Source organism: Lissotriton helveticus, chromosome 3_2 (genome assembly GCF_964261635.1).
Source record: "Lissotriton helveticus chromosome 3_2, aLisHel1.1, whole genome shotgun sequence".
NCBI classification, from domain to species: Eukaryota; Metazoa; Chordata; class Amphibia; order Caudata; family Salamandridae; genus Lissotriton; species Lissotriton helveticus.
The window spans coordinates 80,095,969-80,110,539 of record NC_136062.1 but is presented as its reverse complement, the minus strand read 5'-3'; the positions used below and the strand labels follow the sequence as shown (position 1 = coordinate 80,110,539).

General features: G+C 44.7%; 1 protein-coding gene across 1 annotated transcript in view; it reads right to left on the bottom strand.

Moving 5' to 3' along the window:
- LOC144826472 (tropomodulin-3-like) overlaps positions 1-14,571 on the bottom strand; it is a 537,152-nt gene that overhangs the window by 172,153 nt on the left and 350,428 nt on the right. Inside the window, exons 4-5 of the mRNA XM_078684832.1 lie at positions 8,960-9,082; positions 235-324 (exon numbers count right to left, since the gene is read on the bottom strand). Of these exons, the coding sequence (XP_078540958.1) occupies positions 235-324; positions 8,960-9,082 (213 nt within the window). The remainder of the gene's footprint in view (positions 1-234; positions 325-8,959; positions 9,083-14,571) is intronic.

Here is a 14,571-nt window from a genome sequence, read left to right as displayed (position 1 = left end):
TGGTCATATATCTTTAAAATAACCAGCTTTACAAAAAGATTGCAGAAGGGCAGGAGAAGAGCTTTGTATTTTATATCTGCTGGGTAAAGTCAGACATTTAAGATTAAAAATGTGATTGCACTAATGAAACTCATTACCAGCATTACTTAAAGATCCATCGGTGTACTTCTGAAATAAGAGGTTATTTCATTCCAGAATATTTAGCTTCAGTTAAATGTACACGTCAATACTCACCAGAATAACCATCTTTGCTGAGACCATTACTGCTGTGGACATTGCTTGAAAACTGTGCATTGGCTAGCAAATTATGCATTCCAAGAATAGCTGCAAAAATAGAAAGCATTAATAGAATATTAATAATTAAATTGAGAGTTTAACAACTATTGTTGGTTAAAGTTCACATGCGCGTTCGTCTCAGTTTTTGACTTACTTGGTCTTAATCGTGCTCTCTAATAGGTGCAGTTTTCTCAAAGTACTTTTATTACACTATTACATTATAAAGCTTAGATGCATTTCATAAACAAGTCGCATCCCCCCCCAACCTGATGAAACTCCACTGCCTTGCCAACCAGCACCATCTGCAAAATCAGCTGCATTACCAACAAAGCCATCAAAATCAGCATCCCCACCCATCTGGCTTACAAGCTCACTACCTCTGACCGTTTTCAGCCCACTAACAACCTGGGCACAATCGCAGAAGATAACAGAGGACACCTTCAGACTGGCAATGAAGTGTAGAAAAAGGCAACGGGCCTCCTCTTGTGAAAGTAAGATTTGGACCAACATCTGTGTTTCCATCAGGATCATCTCCATCCCCATCCTGCTCCTATTTAGGAAAGGGCTAAAGACGCACCTCTTTTAAACAAGCATTGGCATAGCCAATAGGTCTCGCTTGTGGGACCTTATAAGTATTTAGTTACAAGGATATTGTGCTGCAAAACAAAATACTTATAAGGTCCCATAAGCGAGACCTATTGGCTATGCCAATGCTTGTTTAAATTGGGTAAGCACAGTGATTGCAACAGTCCTAGTGTTCAAAGGGAAGATGTTTACGCATGGAAACATGAAGGCAGGAAAGTTAGAGAAAGAGGGGTGAGGGGTGGCGAGGTCTGGCAGGGAACAGATGGCCTGGCCGTGAAGCAGGGGGCGGGGCAGCGCTGGGGAAGCCTGTGGGACGGTGATTGATGCCTTTGATGTGGGGAGGGAGGAGAGCCTTTTGCGAGCAGATGTCTGGGAGGTGTGGGAGGAGTGCCTGATGCGCGTTCACGTGAACTCCATGAAAACGCCATGAAAACGCCAGCAAAAAGCTGGTGGTTTCATGATGTTTTCGCTACTTGAATTCTCGCTCCGCTCGATGCGCATGCGTGCATCGATAGGCCGCGAGACCTAAAAACACTAAACCACAAAGTAGTAAGATTCCACTTCCACTCTTAGAACCCAGTTTCAACTACAATATTCTTGGACTGTGTCCTTGCTTTTGGCTCTCTATAGCACCGGGATGCCTTTTGGCTATGTTTGGTTATATAAATATACATACATAAGACAACCTTTTTTGACATTATAGATCTTGAAAACAATCAGGAAATCCATACTGTACTTTATTTTCAAAGTTGTTCTCACCAGCCAATGCATGGGCACTGCTCAAAATCTTGGTTGAATTGTAAACCAACTGAACAGTACAAACTGTCCCATTCACAAATCTTGCACCAAAATTGCAGAAAAAAAACATTTTCATTTTTCACTGTTCTGCTCCAGGGAAAAGATTAACATTTCCAAGTTAATAAAATTCCAGCCCTCATCCTCTCCTCCTCATTATCTCTCCCAAATCTGTATTCGCTACCATTAGTGACCCTTGGACGCCATTTCATTTGAACACATCGACATGCATTATATATTTATAACCACAACCACAGATTTATGAGTAAAAAAATTAAAGACAATAGCTTGCATTGCTGCCTACTATTGACAAACTGTGTAAGGCAACGGTTGTAATTCTAATCTGAAGCCCACTTGTCAGACTGCCACGGATGATGATGCTGGTACAATGAATATACGTATGGATGTCACATTAAATAATCATTATGAAGTTCTATCAAGATGTTCCCAAGTTGACTATTTATTCCTCCTCTTGCTGTCTCGGTTGAGCCTTTTATTCATTCCACATCTTTAGTGACAAATCATCCTGGCCTTAAAAGGCGCTCCTGTGCGCCTGCACCCTTCTTCTCATTGATCAGTTGGAACACTGCAGGTATCGGTTCCAAGGGATAGCAATCCAGACTGAAATCGATCATTAGCCGTTTTGTCCTCTATTGTGTGATGGTTTTGTATGCTTTTCACTTGCTGCCATTTCTACTCCTTATGGCCATGCAAAGGGAGGTCTCTCAATTTGGATTAATTTTTCACTGAACATCTCAGTGGTTAAACTGGGTACTCTTTATTCTGCCTTACAGCTCCTTTTATTTTTACTTGATTCTTTTTTATAATGATGATGATTTCTTTATTGCAGTTTATAGCTATGTTCCCAAGTGATTTTCCTTTTTAGAAGAGCTCAAGGTCCCACGTTATGGGAGGGCGGCTCAAATTACACTATATATGGTGGCTTTAATGCTAAGCTAAGGTTTAGTACTGAGAGCTTGGGGGGTGTGACTGTAATTGACTATGTTGAGGGTTCGGACTGTAGAGGTTCCTAGTTAGTATCTTAGATAGCAGAAGGCAACCTTATTATTATTATTCAATTTGTTGACAAAGGAGATACCCCTGTTCTACTAGGTCACCCCCCTACGATAGATTATATTTTTTACACAGGTAATTTGCCCTCTATTTTCATGGAGGGTTATGCCCTATAAACTAACTGGGGTGATCATAAGGCCCTGCTGGTAGTAGGGCTTCTTTTCAATACAACAAGAGGCCCCCCCACTCCACAAAAGGCAGCTGCCGCCTCAGTCTTCTTCAAAGGATGGCCACAGGTTGATATGGTTCCTGTGGGCACCGGAGCCTTTTCTTACTTCTCTCATAGGTAATCACTTAGAGATGTTTGTCTGCTTGTCAGAGGTTCCTGGGGGCAGAGGCGGGTGGGAGATATATGTTGGCTTAATTTATGCATCAAAGATAGCTTAATAAAGCATGTGGGGACTACTACTGAGCGGCCTCGATGGTTTAATTCTGAATGCTCTGTAACTAACCGCAAACTTAGGAAGGTTTTTGCGGTTAAGGCCAGGATCCAGGCCAAGGTTAATAATGCACAGAAATACTATAACAGTATGTTAAAAAAGAGAAGACCGGGACTGTTAAGGGCAGACTGGGAATAGCTGGAGGTTGCAGTGGTCAATAAGAATAGTAAAACGTTTTGGAATACAGTGAACAGATTTAGTCACAAGGCTGCCCATTTGCACATGCTGCGTTGCAGCGTCATCTGCAGTGAGTGATATTCCCATTTTCAGTCCATTTATCAAGCAAGTTAGGATGGAAGGCAAACCCATCTATTAATGAGAAGGGTGGATGATGCTACACATTTGTCACTCACCTTAGCATAAGTCAACTTGGCTATCAAGCAAAGTCCAGGGGGCAAAGTCCCAGGGTCTGATGGTATGGCCATCGATTAGATTAAGTGTAAACCCAAGATCTGGGTTCCTTTGCTCGCCAATGTGTTTAATATATTTTTGAGCAAGAGGCTACCAAGTTCATGGTCACTCTGATTGTCCCGATTTTTTAGATGGGCGACCCAAACGCTCCCAGGAGCTGTAGACCAATTTCTCCAATTCCCAGCACTGTGAAGATCTTATGCAGGATTGTGTTTTTGCCCCATAGACTTTGTTCTAAAGAAAAAGAAATATCTTAAACCCCTGTCAGTATGGTTTCAGGTCAGAGCTAGGCACGGTGGAGCAGTGTTTACATTTGTATCTCATCCTGGGCAAGTATAAAATCTCCAGGTGCTGCTGAACTTTGTACCAAGCCATAATGGCCCTATCCACTGCCTTTGATTGTGTCAATCGGACCAAGTTATGGTTCCTTCAGTTGGATATGGGGGTAAAAGTTTCATTTGTCAGTTTTTTTTCCATACCCTTCGTGTTAATTTGGCAGCTAGAATCCGTTATGTCACTTCGGCTGGTCCTTTTGATCTCTCCAGGGGAGTTTGTTAAAGTTGTACCCTGGCCCCATAATCGTTTACTCCTTATATAAAACAATATGTTCCCCTGTCTAACCCAGCCCAGTCTCAACTTCATTATATGCGGATGACACAGGCCCGCACACCAAATGCTCTTCATAAACTGGTAGGTTCCTTTGTATCATTTAAGGGTGAACTAGATTTAGTTACTAATTTTAGCAAGTAATATTATGGCTTGTGGATCGGGTGAAACTAACATTTTGAATGTATCATTTGGCAGAGGTTTTTTTCAACACCTCGTGTACATGGCCTACCCGGATTCCAAATATTTGTTTGAAAAAGTCTACAGTTACAGGAGCCATTCTTAACTTAGCTCAGCCCTGAGGCCGCTCAAACAATGCTGCCTTTACTCACAATCTATAAATTTCAGTGCGTCCCGCTTGTTGTATACGTGGCAGGTGTTTGGGGTTATTCTAACATATAATCGCTCCAATATGAGAAAACTTGTGTCTGTGGATGAGTAGAGGACTCCTTTCAGTTCCACCAACCATCTCACGCGATGTTCTGCATACAAAGTTGTCATTTAGGTACGTCTCGGAGGTAGTCTCGGATCTAGTGCGCCTGGCACCTTTGATGCTTAGGCTATAAATTTGGACTTTGCAGGACGCAGGCCTGAATAAGGAATGCTTATCCTGGGAGTATGGGTTTAGGGTATCGTGGCTTGCTTATGTGAAGGATTCTTTAACTAAGATAGGCCTGACGGTATTCTTTGACACAAAGGAGTCTCTTTTTAGAAAGATAAACAGCTGGTTAAGCTTAGTTTTCTGAACTTTAGCCGGACAGAGGGGCTAAGGGATTAAATAGTGAAGTCTTTTTATTAAGAATTATATTCAACTCAGGGGGATTAGTGCCACAGTCCTGTATTTAGATCTCCCTTTTTACTAGCTGGGAAATGTCCCTCCTAGCCCGTTTAGGGCTGGGACAGTGTAACAACTATTAAGTTTCCCTCTTAGGTCTGGTACCTTTAGTAGTAGTCTACCGGCTTGTCCGTATGATAATGCGTCCTACCTGTCTTTGCTACATTTTATGAATTTTTGTAAACATCTTAGTCTGTATTCTGACTTATATTTAAAACACTTTTTAAAGCAGTTAGTGTCCAGGCAGTGTAGAATATCGCTACTTTATTTGCAACTTTTAGATAACTCTGAGGTGTTTTAAAGTTTGATGCTTCCTCAAAGCAGCAGTTAAAACACTGAACTCTATGGAAAGATAAAACCGTGTATTAATATTTTGTTTCTGTATTTTAATCTAGTTATTTCTGTGGTTTAAGGCCCTACGTCCCTTCCATCCGATATCTGCCTGTATAGGATCATCCTTAAATTCTGTTCATACCAGACCTATCAAGGTTTTTGGTATCAGAATAGTTCGCTTCTGGTGGGAAAAGGCGCATCTCTTGTGTTGATGCTTTTTATTCCTATGCATTTTACACTTTTAAACTGCTTTGCAGGTTGCCATCTTGAACATTATGTTTGCACTTTAATATGATTCCTGGAATGCTACTTTATAGATTTATGAAAAATGCACTTTCTACTTGTCCTTATTATTCGATTTTAAATAAAACCATAAACTTTTTTAACTGAACTCACAATCTGTTTATTGGGAAGCCTTTGAACATTTACCTGACAATATCGGAGTTCAGAGGTTGACTTTTTCTATCTTTCTCCAATGCCAGACTTGTTAAACAGCTTTATAAACTATAATAATTTTAGTGCCATCATGAAAAATCATCAAACGCTTTACCATAAATACTAACTTAAAAGCAAAAACATGAAATTGTCTCTGTTGGGATGGGAATGTCCCCTACATGATAAATAGGTGAGTACCACCACCCTTGATGCCAGACCACTTGTGTAACCAAAATCCTTACTGTTTACTTTTGCCCTAACATTATGCTAATGTAACTGGTGTGCAGAGGCCTAGGCCTGTTCTTGATAATCTGAGGTCCAGAACGTGTTAAGTGACATGGCTCATACTGAGCAGTGGACTACTGTGGACTGGGCCAGAGAGCCTATGTGTTTTGGGGAGTATGACGAACCGCAGCAAGGACATGTACCCCATTATGGAGATTTAGCACAGCCTAAATATCTTCGACAATCAGCCTAAACTGTAGTGTGGATGCATTGCACAAGTCACTGCCCTGGGTGCCACCGACCGTGTTTTGCGATTGACTAGTGAGACCAGACAGCAGTCTGGTCTCTGAAACCCAGATTCATGGGCCACTATACCATGTGTGTGTGAGTGCATGTATGTGAAGTCAGTATCTAGCCCCTGTGTTGTTGCAGGACTGTGTGCTCCTCAGTAAGTTTCGCACAAGATGAAGAATGGAGACAGATTTTCCAAATAGTAGAAGTGTATATGCCTCATTGCTGTGTCTGGGTCTCTGAAGTGATGAAAGACGGACAGGACTGCTTTTAGGAATTCAATGAGGACCTGGTTAGCAATAGACTGCGGATTAGTTCTCCCTTAGCACTACAATTTGGTAGATGGTAGGAGCGAGGGGAGGGACTGCAGTTTCTATTCAAGTCGGCAGTTTCTAGGCAGAGTCTGCCATTTTGTCTATTCCTGATTACTGCTTCAGAAAGGCTGAAGGACAGTTAGTAGCAAATACCTCACACTCTATTGAGCTGATGCTTTGGGTACTGCTTGGTGCCAGCACCATTGATAACTGCTTCGAAAGCTATCACCTCACACAATGGTGGTGCCCCAGGAGTGGCCTCCATGTTGCCACCTGCACAATCCGCTGCACTGCTGTACAGCATGGCTAAAAATTCACTGACTAAACCAATAGGTCTCACAGGGGAGATTTATTAGCATTAGCAATTCTTCTTTGGACTTTACTTACTCTTCACTGCTTTTTAAAATCATGCATTTAAATGAATTTTGCAGGCTTACCTATTTTGTAAGTGCTACATTCACTTGATTTTCCAGTTTTACCAATACTTTTATAAAAGTGAATAGCACATGAATACAAAAAGGAGGAATGAAAATAATCAGTTTCTGGGTCCTATGTTGCTTGCATGATTTGATTAAGGCACACGCTGCATTGCTGGTGGACGCCACAAAAAGTCTGAGCCAAACACTGCATGCCTGATTGCTTCATGAGCACTGTAAGACAAGTAGATTGCCTACCTGCTCTTGAAATGCATGTCTTGTGGTAGAACAGAAAAATAACTCTGGAACCCTAGTTTACAAGATTGTTTGTACAAACACATCAACCTTTCCAAATGTTCTTTTCAGAGGAGCCAAGTGTCCATACCCATCAAAGCTTGAAGTTTTCTCAAAAACAAATACTAGCCACGGATATTTATAAACCACTGAGCTCTCTTTCGGAGTTGTGTGATTTAACATACTACTTTCTTGAGAAAGTGCTAGGAAACGACGCCTGACAGCAACCTGCCCACACAACCCAAAGAAGACCGCTGATAAATTAATCATTAATTTCAAACATATAAGAGCTTACAATAATGCTTCAAACCTGCCATGCTATAAACTAGATGGAAATTCCCTTTTTTGTGATGAGTTGATCCTTGGCCTTCCTGCTGAGGCTTTTAATGAAGGTCTTACGGAGCAAACAGTAATGACAGTTTAACAGACATAACTACTGGAAATGGAACCATGAAGGTAAGCTTTAGAGAACCCGGATCAAACTACCAATCCAGACTGCTTACAACCACCAACTACTTTACATAGTATACCTTGAGCCCCTAAAATAATGTGGCATGTTGTCAATAACCTCAAAGAAATACATGATAAAAAAAAACAACAAAAAACTAACACGTAGAAAACAGAGACTGCAAAGAATGAAATAAATAGAAAAGAAAGTGAAGATAATGCAGTAAACTGAAAAAGAAACCTTTCAAGTATTTTTTTATTTCCAGAACAAAATACAACTTGAAGAGAAGGACAAGGAATTGGTGAAAAGAAAAAGGATTACAAGAGGACTGATGGATAAAGTGCAGAGGAAAGTATGGCATGGGGCCAGGGAAACTGAAGGAACAGTGCTAGAGAAGAAACCGGACAAAGAAAATGTGTCAGGCAGAGAAGTGGGAAGAAGCAGAAAGCAGAGACCACTGAGGAAAGAGGAAAAGAAGCAAATATGGCATGGGGGGAAGAGGTCCAGAAGGAAAGGAGCTGCAGAGAGCGGCTGTGACAGGAGAGATTGGGATATGGGCAAATGAATAGTTAAATGGTAAGAAAAACAAGATATGAGGAAAAACAGACCACAAGAGGCCGAGGCCCGTGAATGCCGAAGTGTGTGTGAAGGAGGCACATAAAGGGACTATACAATCTCCAAAAAAGCAAAAAAGGGTAAAAACGTAAGAGAGCAACATGCAGTTGAGCTAAAAAAAGACTCAAGAAAGAGGAAATAGACAAGTTACAAAGCATAAAAAAAGATAGAGTAATCTCCAATGCCTAATTTCTTTCCATGCTTGTTGATGCAGCACCCATTAAACACAAAGGTAATAACCACATACGTAAAGATTCATGAAGAAGAACTTAGTGAGGCCGCTGAACGCTGAGCCTGAAGGAGCAATTTACACAATTCCAGAATAACTGGAGGAAATATCACAATACGGTTACTGACGCGAATTTGGAGCAGCTCAGCTCTTTACTTACATTCAACTCGTGTAACTGCATATTTCAGCAGGTAGGAAGCTGAAGAAATTATGCAAAACGGTAAAGAGGGTCATTAGCTCCAACTGCAATAACGAGCAAAAGCTGCTTCAGGTAAAACAACATGACTGCAGTTGGTGCATAAATGAATATGTATTCCCACGTCCTTCGAGAACTAACCTGCAAGGTCACAGAGTTCGGTGTCACTGGCGCTCGTCAAAGCTTCTTCCAGCTCCGGATCAAGGGCAATCTTCTCTTCTGAGTGCAGTTCAACAGTTTTCTTCTTAGGGATGAAGGTTTTACCTAGAAAAGATCGAAACTGTGATCAATGACATTCAACAATGATGTTATTTTCCAGACCAAGGCCACTAGAATTTTGGGCAAATAGGACTTCCTACCAGGTGTGGCTGTTTTGCAAGCGCCACAACTCAAACAGGTGTTGGTGGCGATGGGTAGCGCTTAATTTGAGCCAGTGATTGCTGCTGGAGACGCGCAATTATTTTTCCTCACGAGAAGTAGAGAGGAAAATACACACAAAGTATAAAGATTGTGGAAGAGAAAGACGAAAAACAAATACAGCAAAGAGCGAAAGAAGGAACCTGCAAGAGTGGGACAAAGAGGCAGGTAGCGTCTGGTAGTGGAATAAAGAGACATGAGGTGGATTTGGGACTACACAGCCTTGGTAACGGGTGCCCACATTTAATTGTACTGGCAGCGGGCTTCTCAGCAGAGCCCGGGGCAATGACATTCATTCTTTTACAAATTAAACACTGGCAAAGGTCTTGTTAAGGTTCACTTTAACAAAGTCAGATCTGTGTGTGAATTTAAACACGTCCTAATAATTAGGTAGAACGGGGAATGTATTCAAAATGGAGGACACCCAGTCTGATGCGCATGCTCTGACTCAGGTCGGAAAGAGAAGTTAATAATCAACTCACTTGGAGCTACCATCTCTCTTTTGTGTTCCCAAACCGCTCTATATGATCGACCCCCAACCATTATCACTAATGGGAAATGAGCAGAAGAAAGGAGCAACAGCTAATTTTTATAAAAAAAGAGGCAATATATAAACTAAGCATGTGTGCCACCAAATACGGCATCTAGTACACTGGCTTTCGATTTTGCACATTCAGTCAGAGGTTTGTACCAAATTCACTGCAACCAAATGTATGTCAAATGATCAGATGCGTTCGGCCGCAAGGCAAGAAAAATAAAAGCTAGAGCAGCAAAGAATATAATAAAAGAAAACAAAACACTGCACTTTCCTGCACAAACATTAAATCACTAACAAAATATGTTGGAACTACTGTGCAAAGCAGTCTGCACACATTTGCATACACTGTGGAATATGTAAAAATGCTCACGATGTATTTTAATCATAGAACATCATGTTCAAAGCGAAAGGCGTTTAGAAACCACCCCTCAGGGCAATCATTAAACAAGACGCCATTCATACTGGTTCTTCCGAACAACCCAGCCAATGGAAAGTTCTGGATTTACAGCTCGTTTTGTTGGGGTCCTAGACCCAGATGCAGTACGTTCTTCAGACTCCATCTGCACCTCAATGTGACCAGGTCACTGTGCACTGGAACTTTTTGCTGAAAAAGTCTGCATTGTTGGTCACTTGCCTACTTCTGGGGAAGTGTCATTCATAGAAAATAACGTCCACGAGCGTGGTGCCCAATCCACTGCCTGATTACCGGGCAGTAAACTAGTATTCTGGGCAACTCCTTCACCACTAGTATGGGAAAAGTATTTGATTTAGGAGATTAGATACAACAGTGTTTTCGTGCCAACACTCTCCTAGTAACTGTAGCTTAACAGAATGACTGAAGAGTTCACAAAACACGGTAAATTTCCAGAAAGTTCACCTTTGCTCGAAATACTAAAATAATCCTTTCAAATGCATTGCAAGAACATATAGAATTCTATGTCAGGACCCAGAGGTGAGGATTATTGCTCAGCAGCCAGGTCAGATTTAACATTAACACCAGAACAAACTTGATTTCCCATAAACTCTTGGGAAACAATGAAGTCACAACAGTTAACAGTCCACATCCAATCAGGTATCAGCATGGGGTACAATCCTAGTCCTCGGTCAATAGCCATCTTTCTTTGCTGCCCACAGCCTTGCAAGTGGAGTATAGGACTTCGGCCCTTTTCTACCCTCTTTGGTTTAATAGTGTGATAGATCCCGTTGTACAAAGCTTTCGCTTTTCTTCACAGCGAGGTGCACACACCTCTTTCTTCTCTACGGCTGCGGGAATGCTTCGAAGCGCCTTTCGCGGACGTTACTGTGTGCGAGTGTTCAGCAGTCGGACAGAGGGTCAATGCGCGTAGGTTACAGCCCGCTGAGTGCCTCCGCCCGCGGAGTGTGAATCAATTTCGGCCCTGCCAGCCTGGAGCCATAACCAACCTCGGGGTTGGTGGCAGGGGCAAAGACTCCACTTACCGGGCAGACCACCCAGGCTGCATTCTGAGACCCCAATAAGTATTGTAAGGGCGATTTGGTCTGCCGCCTCCCTCCCTGCTGGGGAGGGCTTGGGGAATCCTATTGTGAGCCCATTTATTCGTGCTGGGAGGCTGAAGCACCAGCTGGACAGTCTACTCCCCAGGGGAATTAACAGTGCTCTTCCCCTACTTTGAGGCCCTACTGGTTTCCTGCAGCCTTGGTAAACAACAGTGGGTACTCTCCATTGGCTGATCTCCTTCTTACCTGGTGGGTGGCCACCGTTCGCAATTCCCAGTACAGCTGCACAGCCCTTTCCCTCCCCTACGAGTTATACCCCATGGAGGAGTATGGTGAGTATTACGAGGAGATGGAGGGTGTAGAGTACATCCCGGACAATGATGAGTCCTGTGACACGCTGGACGCCTCTACTGTTAAAACAAGTGTCCGATGCAGTGGCTCCTCTAGAGAAGAGACTAATGGAATTGGCGCAAAGGTGCCTGCAACCCCTTGCACAGAGGGAGGACCGCCCCAGGCCGTCGGCCCCAGAACCTCTAGAGATGACCCCCCTCTCCTGCCACTGACATAACTCGCAAGCGTCCCCACGATGCAGGGGTGGATTTGGATGCTTTCGCCAGATTGAAGAAGGCCTTTCTGGACGTGAACGCCCCTGCAGAATTTCCCAACCCTGTTGAGCCGTCGCGACCGAGTGGGTTAAGTCCCAGGCCGCCCACTCCCCCACCTCAGGATGAGTCCCCAAAAACTTCGGAGGGTGATTCAGACCATGACCAGTATTGGAGGCCTTCCAACCCCCCTCCTGACCCGTCACCTCCTATTGAGGGTACCTTTAGATCCCCAGTTGGACCTTTTAGTACCCGAAGTTCTTATGCAACCCCGCTCCTCGGAGTGTACTCCCTGTGACAAAGTGGCCAAGTATGTGCCCAGTAGGCTGAAGAAACCTCTGGACCAAGATGTGCGGAACTGCCTTTGGACGGAATGCCCCCGCCCGGCGTTGGATGGGAAGCTGGCCTTCACATCAGATACAGATGCACAGATGGCCATGTTCCTAGCCAAATACATAAAGAACATGAAAAAAAGCACAGTCTGCTTCTGGCGGTCATGCCAGGATAAACTCCTAGATGTCACCGGGCCGCTAGTAAAAATCTTTGATATGGCGGAGGACGCTAAGACCTCCAGAGCCCTCATTCCCCTTGATGTGCTCTCCAGCTGGGCCCAGCAGGCTATCATATTCCTGGGTAATGCTAACTGCGCCATTTCGACTGAGAGGCGCAGGTTCCCGCGCATCAAGATAGATCCCAAGCTGGGAGAGCTAGCCACCTCAGAAGCGGGTCAGGTAGCACAGGGAGGTCTCTTTGGGGACCCATTCGTTGAAGAACTTAGTACATTTGCTTCTACCTTTAACTCGGTGGACAAAGCCAGGTCAACGGTTAAGCGCTTTTTCAATGCGCATGTTTTCTCCGGGACCGGCCATGGTAGGGAGTGCTCGGCTGGCCATTCCCAGTACTCATCCAGAAGAGAAAAAGCCTTTGCAGCCTGGCAGTGGCAAGATGCCTCCCGTTTCATGGGCGTTTTACCCCACCAAAGGACGTTACCGCCCCAGAGGACAGCGTAATTGGCCCCACGGCAGGGGACCACCTAAAATTCTCACGGTGAGTCTTTCTTTTACTTCTTGCACCCAATTGGGGGGGGGGGGTCCTCTGGCACTTTTCGCAGACAACTGGCGAGCGCTCACGTCGGACACCTGGGTGCTCCAAGCCATTCAGGAGTTCCACATAGAGTTTTATGGCTCCCCCTGCCAACCGACCCACTGCCCTCACCAACCCAACCCATCCCATCCCTTTTTTCGGGCAGGAGGCATCCTTGATCCAGTAGGAGATTCAGGAGCTTCTGGAAAAAGGGGCAGTGTGTCCTACTAAACCCCACCCAGCAGGGTTTCTGAGCAATCTGTTCCTGGTCTAGAAACAGGATGGTGGTCAGAGACCGGAGCTCAACGAGTGGTTGGTTTACCGCCACTTCAAGATAAAGGGTATTACCTCCTTCGCGACCTGCTCCATCCTGACGATCGGACCTAAAAGATGCGCATCTCACCATACCAATTTTTCCCCCACATCACAGTTTCCTCCAATTCCAAAGGCAGGGCCAAACTTTCGAGTTCACCTCTCTACCCTATGGTCGGTCGTCAGCTCCTTGGTGCTTCACCAAAGTTCTGAAACTGGTGATAGAACGCCTCAAAGCTTTAGGGATACGGATGATAGTCTACCTAGAAAACATACTTTTGATGCACCAGTGCCCAAGAGCACTATCACACCACCTTCAGCTGGTGGTCCATCTCTTGGAGTTCCTGGGTTTTGTAATCAACCAGGTGAAGTCTTAGGGTTTCTGATCGATTCGTGAGCAGCCATGTTGAGCCTTCCATCGAGGAACATAGCCAAGATCTGACGAGAGGTGCGGAAAAAGTTGGCGAAGGTGAGGACCTCTCTCCGTCAGATTGCGAGAGTGGTGGGCCTGCTGTCCTCTTCAATCCAGGCCATCTTTCCAAGTCCTCTTCACTTCTGAGCTCTACCACGGCTGAAGGCATCGCATTTTCGGTGCAGCCTCGCGTACTCCCAATGTGTCCCCCTCTCGGACGAGGCCAGGGAGGAGCTCCAGTGGTGGCTCTCTCATATGGAGGAATGGAAGCACCATTTTGAGTCTCTCCTAGATTTGGTGATCGACTCAGGCGCCAGCGGCTCGGGCTGGGGGGCTCGTGGTGGTCAATTCACGACAGGTGGCTTGTGGTCCACCACCAAACAGTCCCTGCACATCAACCGCCAGGAATTGATGGCAGGATCCTTTGCGGTCAAGTGCTGGACCATGGACAGCATCCAGTCCTGCATGCTACTTAAGATGGACAACGTGGCGGCGGTCTGCTAGATGAACCACTTGGGGGGGGGTATTCGCTCAAAAGGCCTCTCAGATCTGGCCAAGAACTTTTGGGAGTACTGCCTCCATCACCATGTTTCGGTAACAGCAGAGCATCTCCCCAGATCGGCCAATCAAGTGGCGGATTGGCACTCCCGCCCCCTCTGAGATGCGAGCCTCTGGAAGTTATGCCCCGTGGTCTTTCAGAGTCTATCCTCCCTTTGGAGACAATTCACGGTCAACTTCTATGCATCCTGCCTAGACCACCAGCTTCCCCGGTACTTCAGTTGGAGGCCGGACACTGGGGCAGTCACGACCGACGCGTTCTTGCAGGATTGGGCAAGGGTTTTTACCTTTCCTCCATTTGTGATGATCATGTGTCTCATGGCTAAGGTGCGCAGGCAAAAGGTGGATGTGGTTT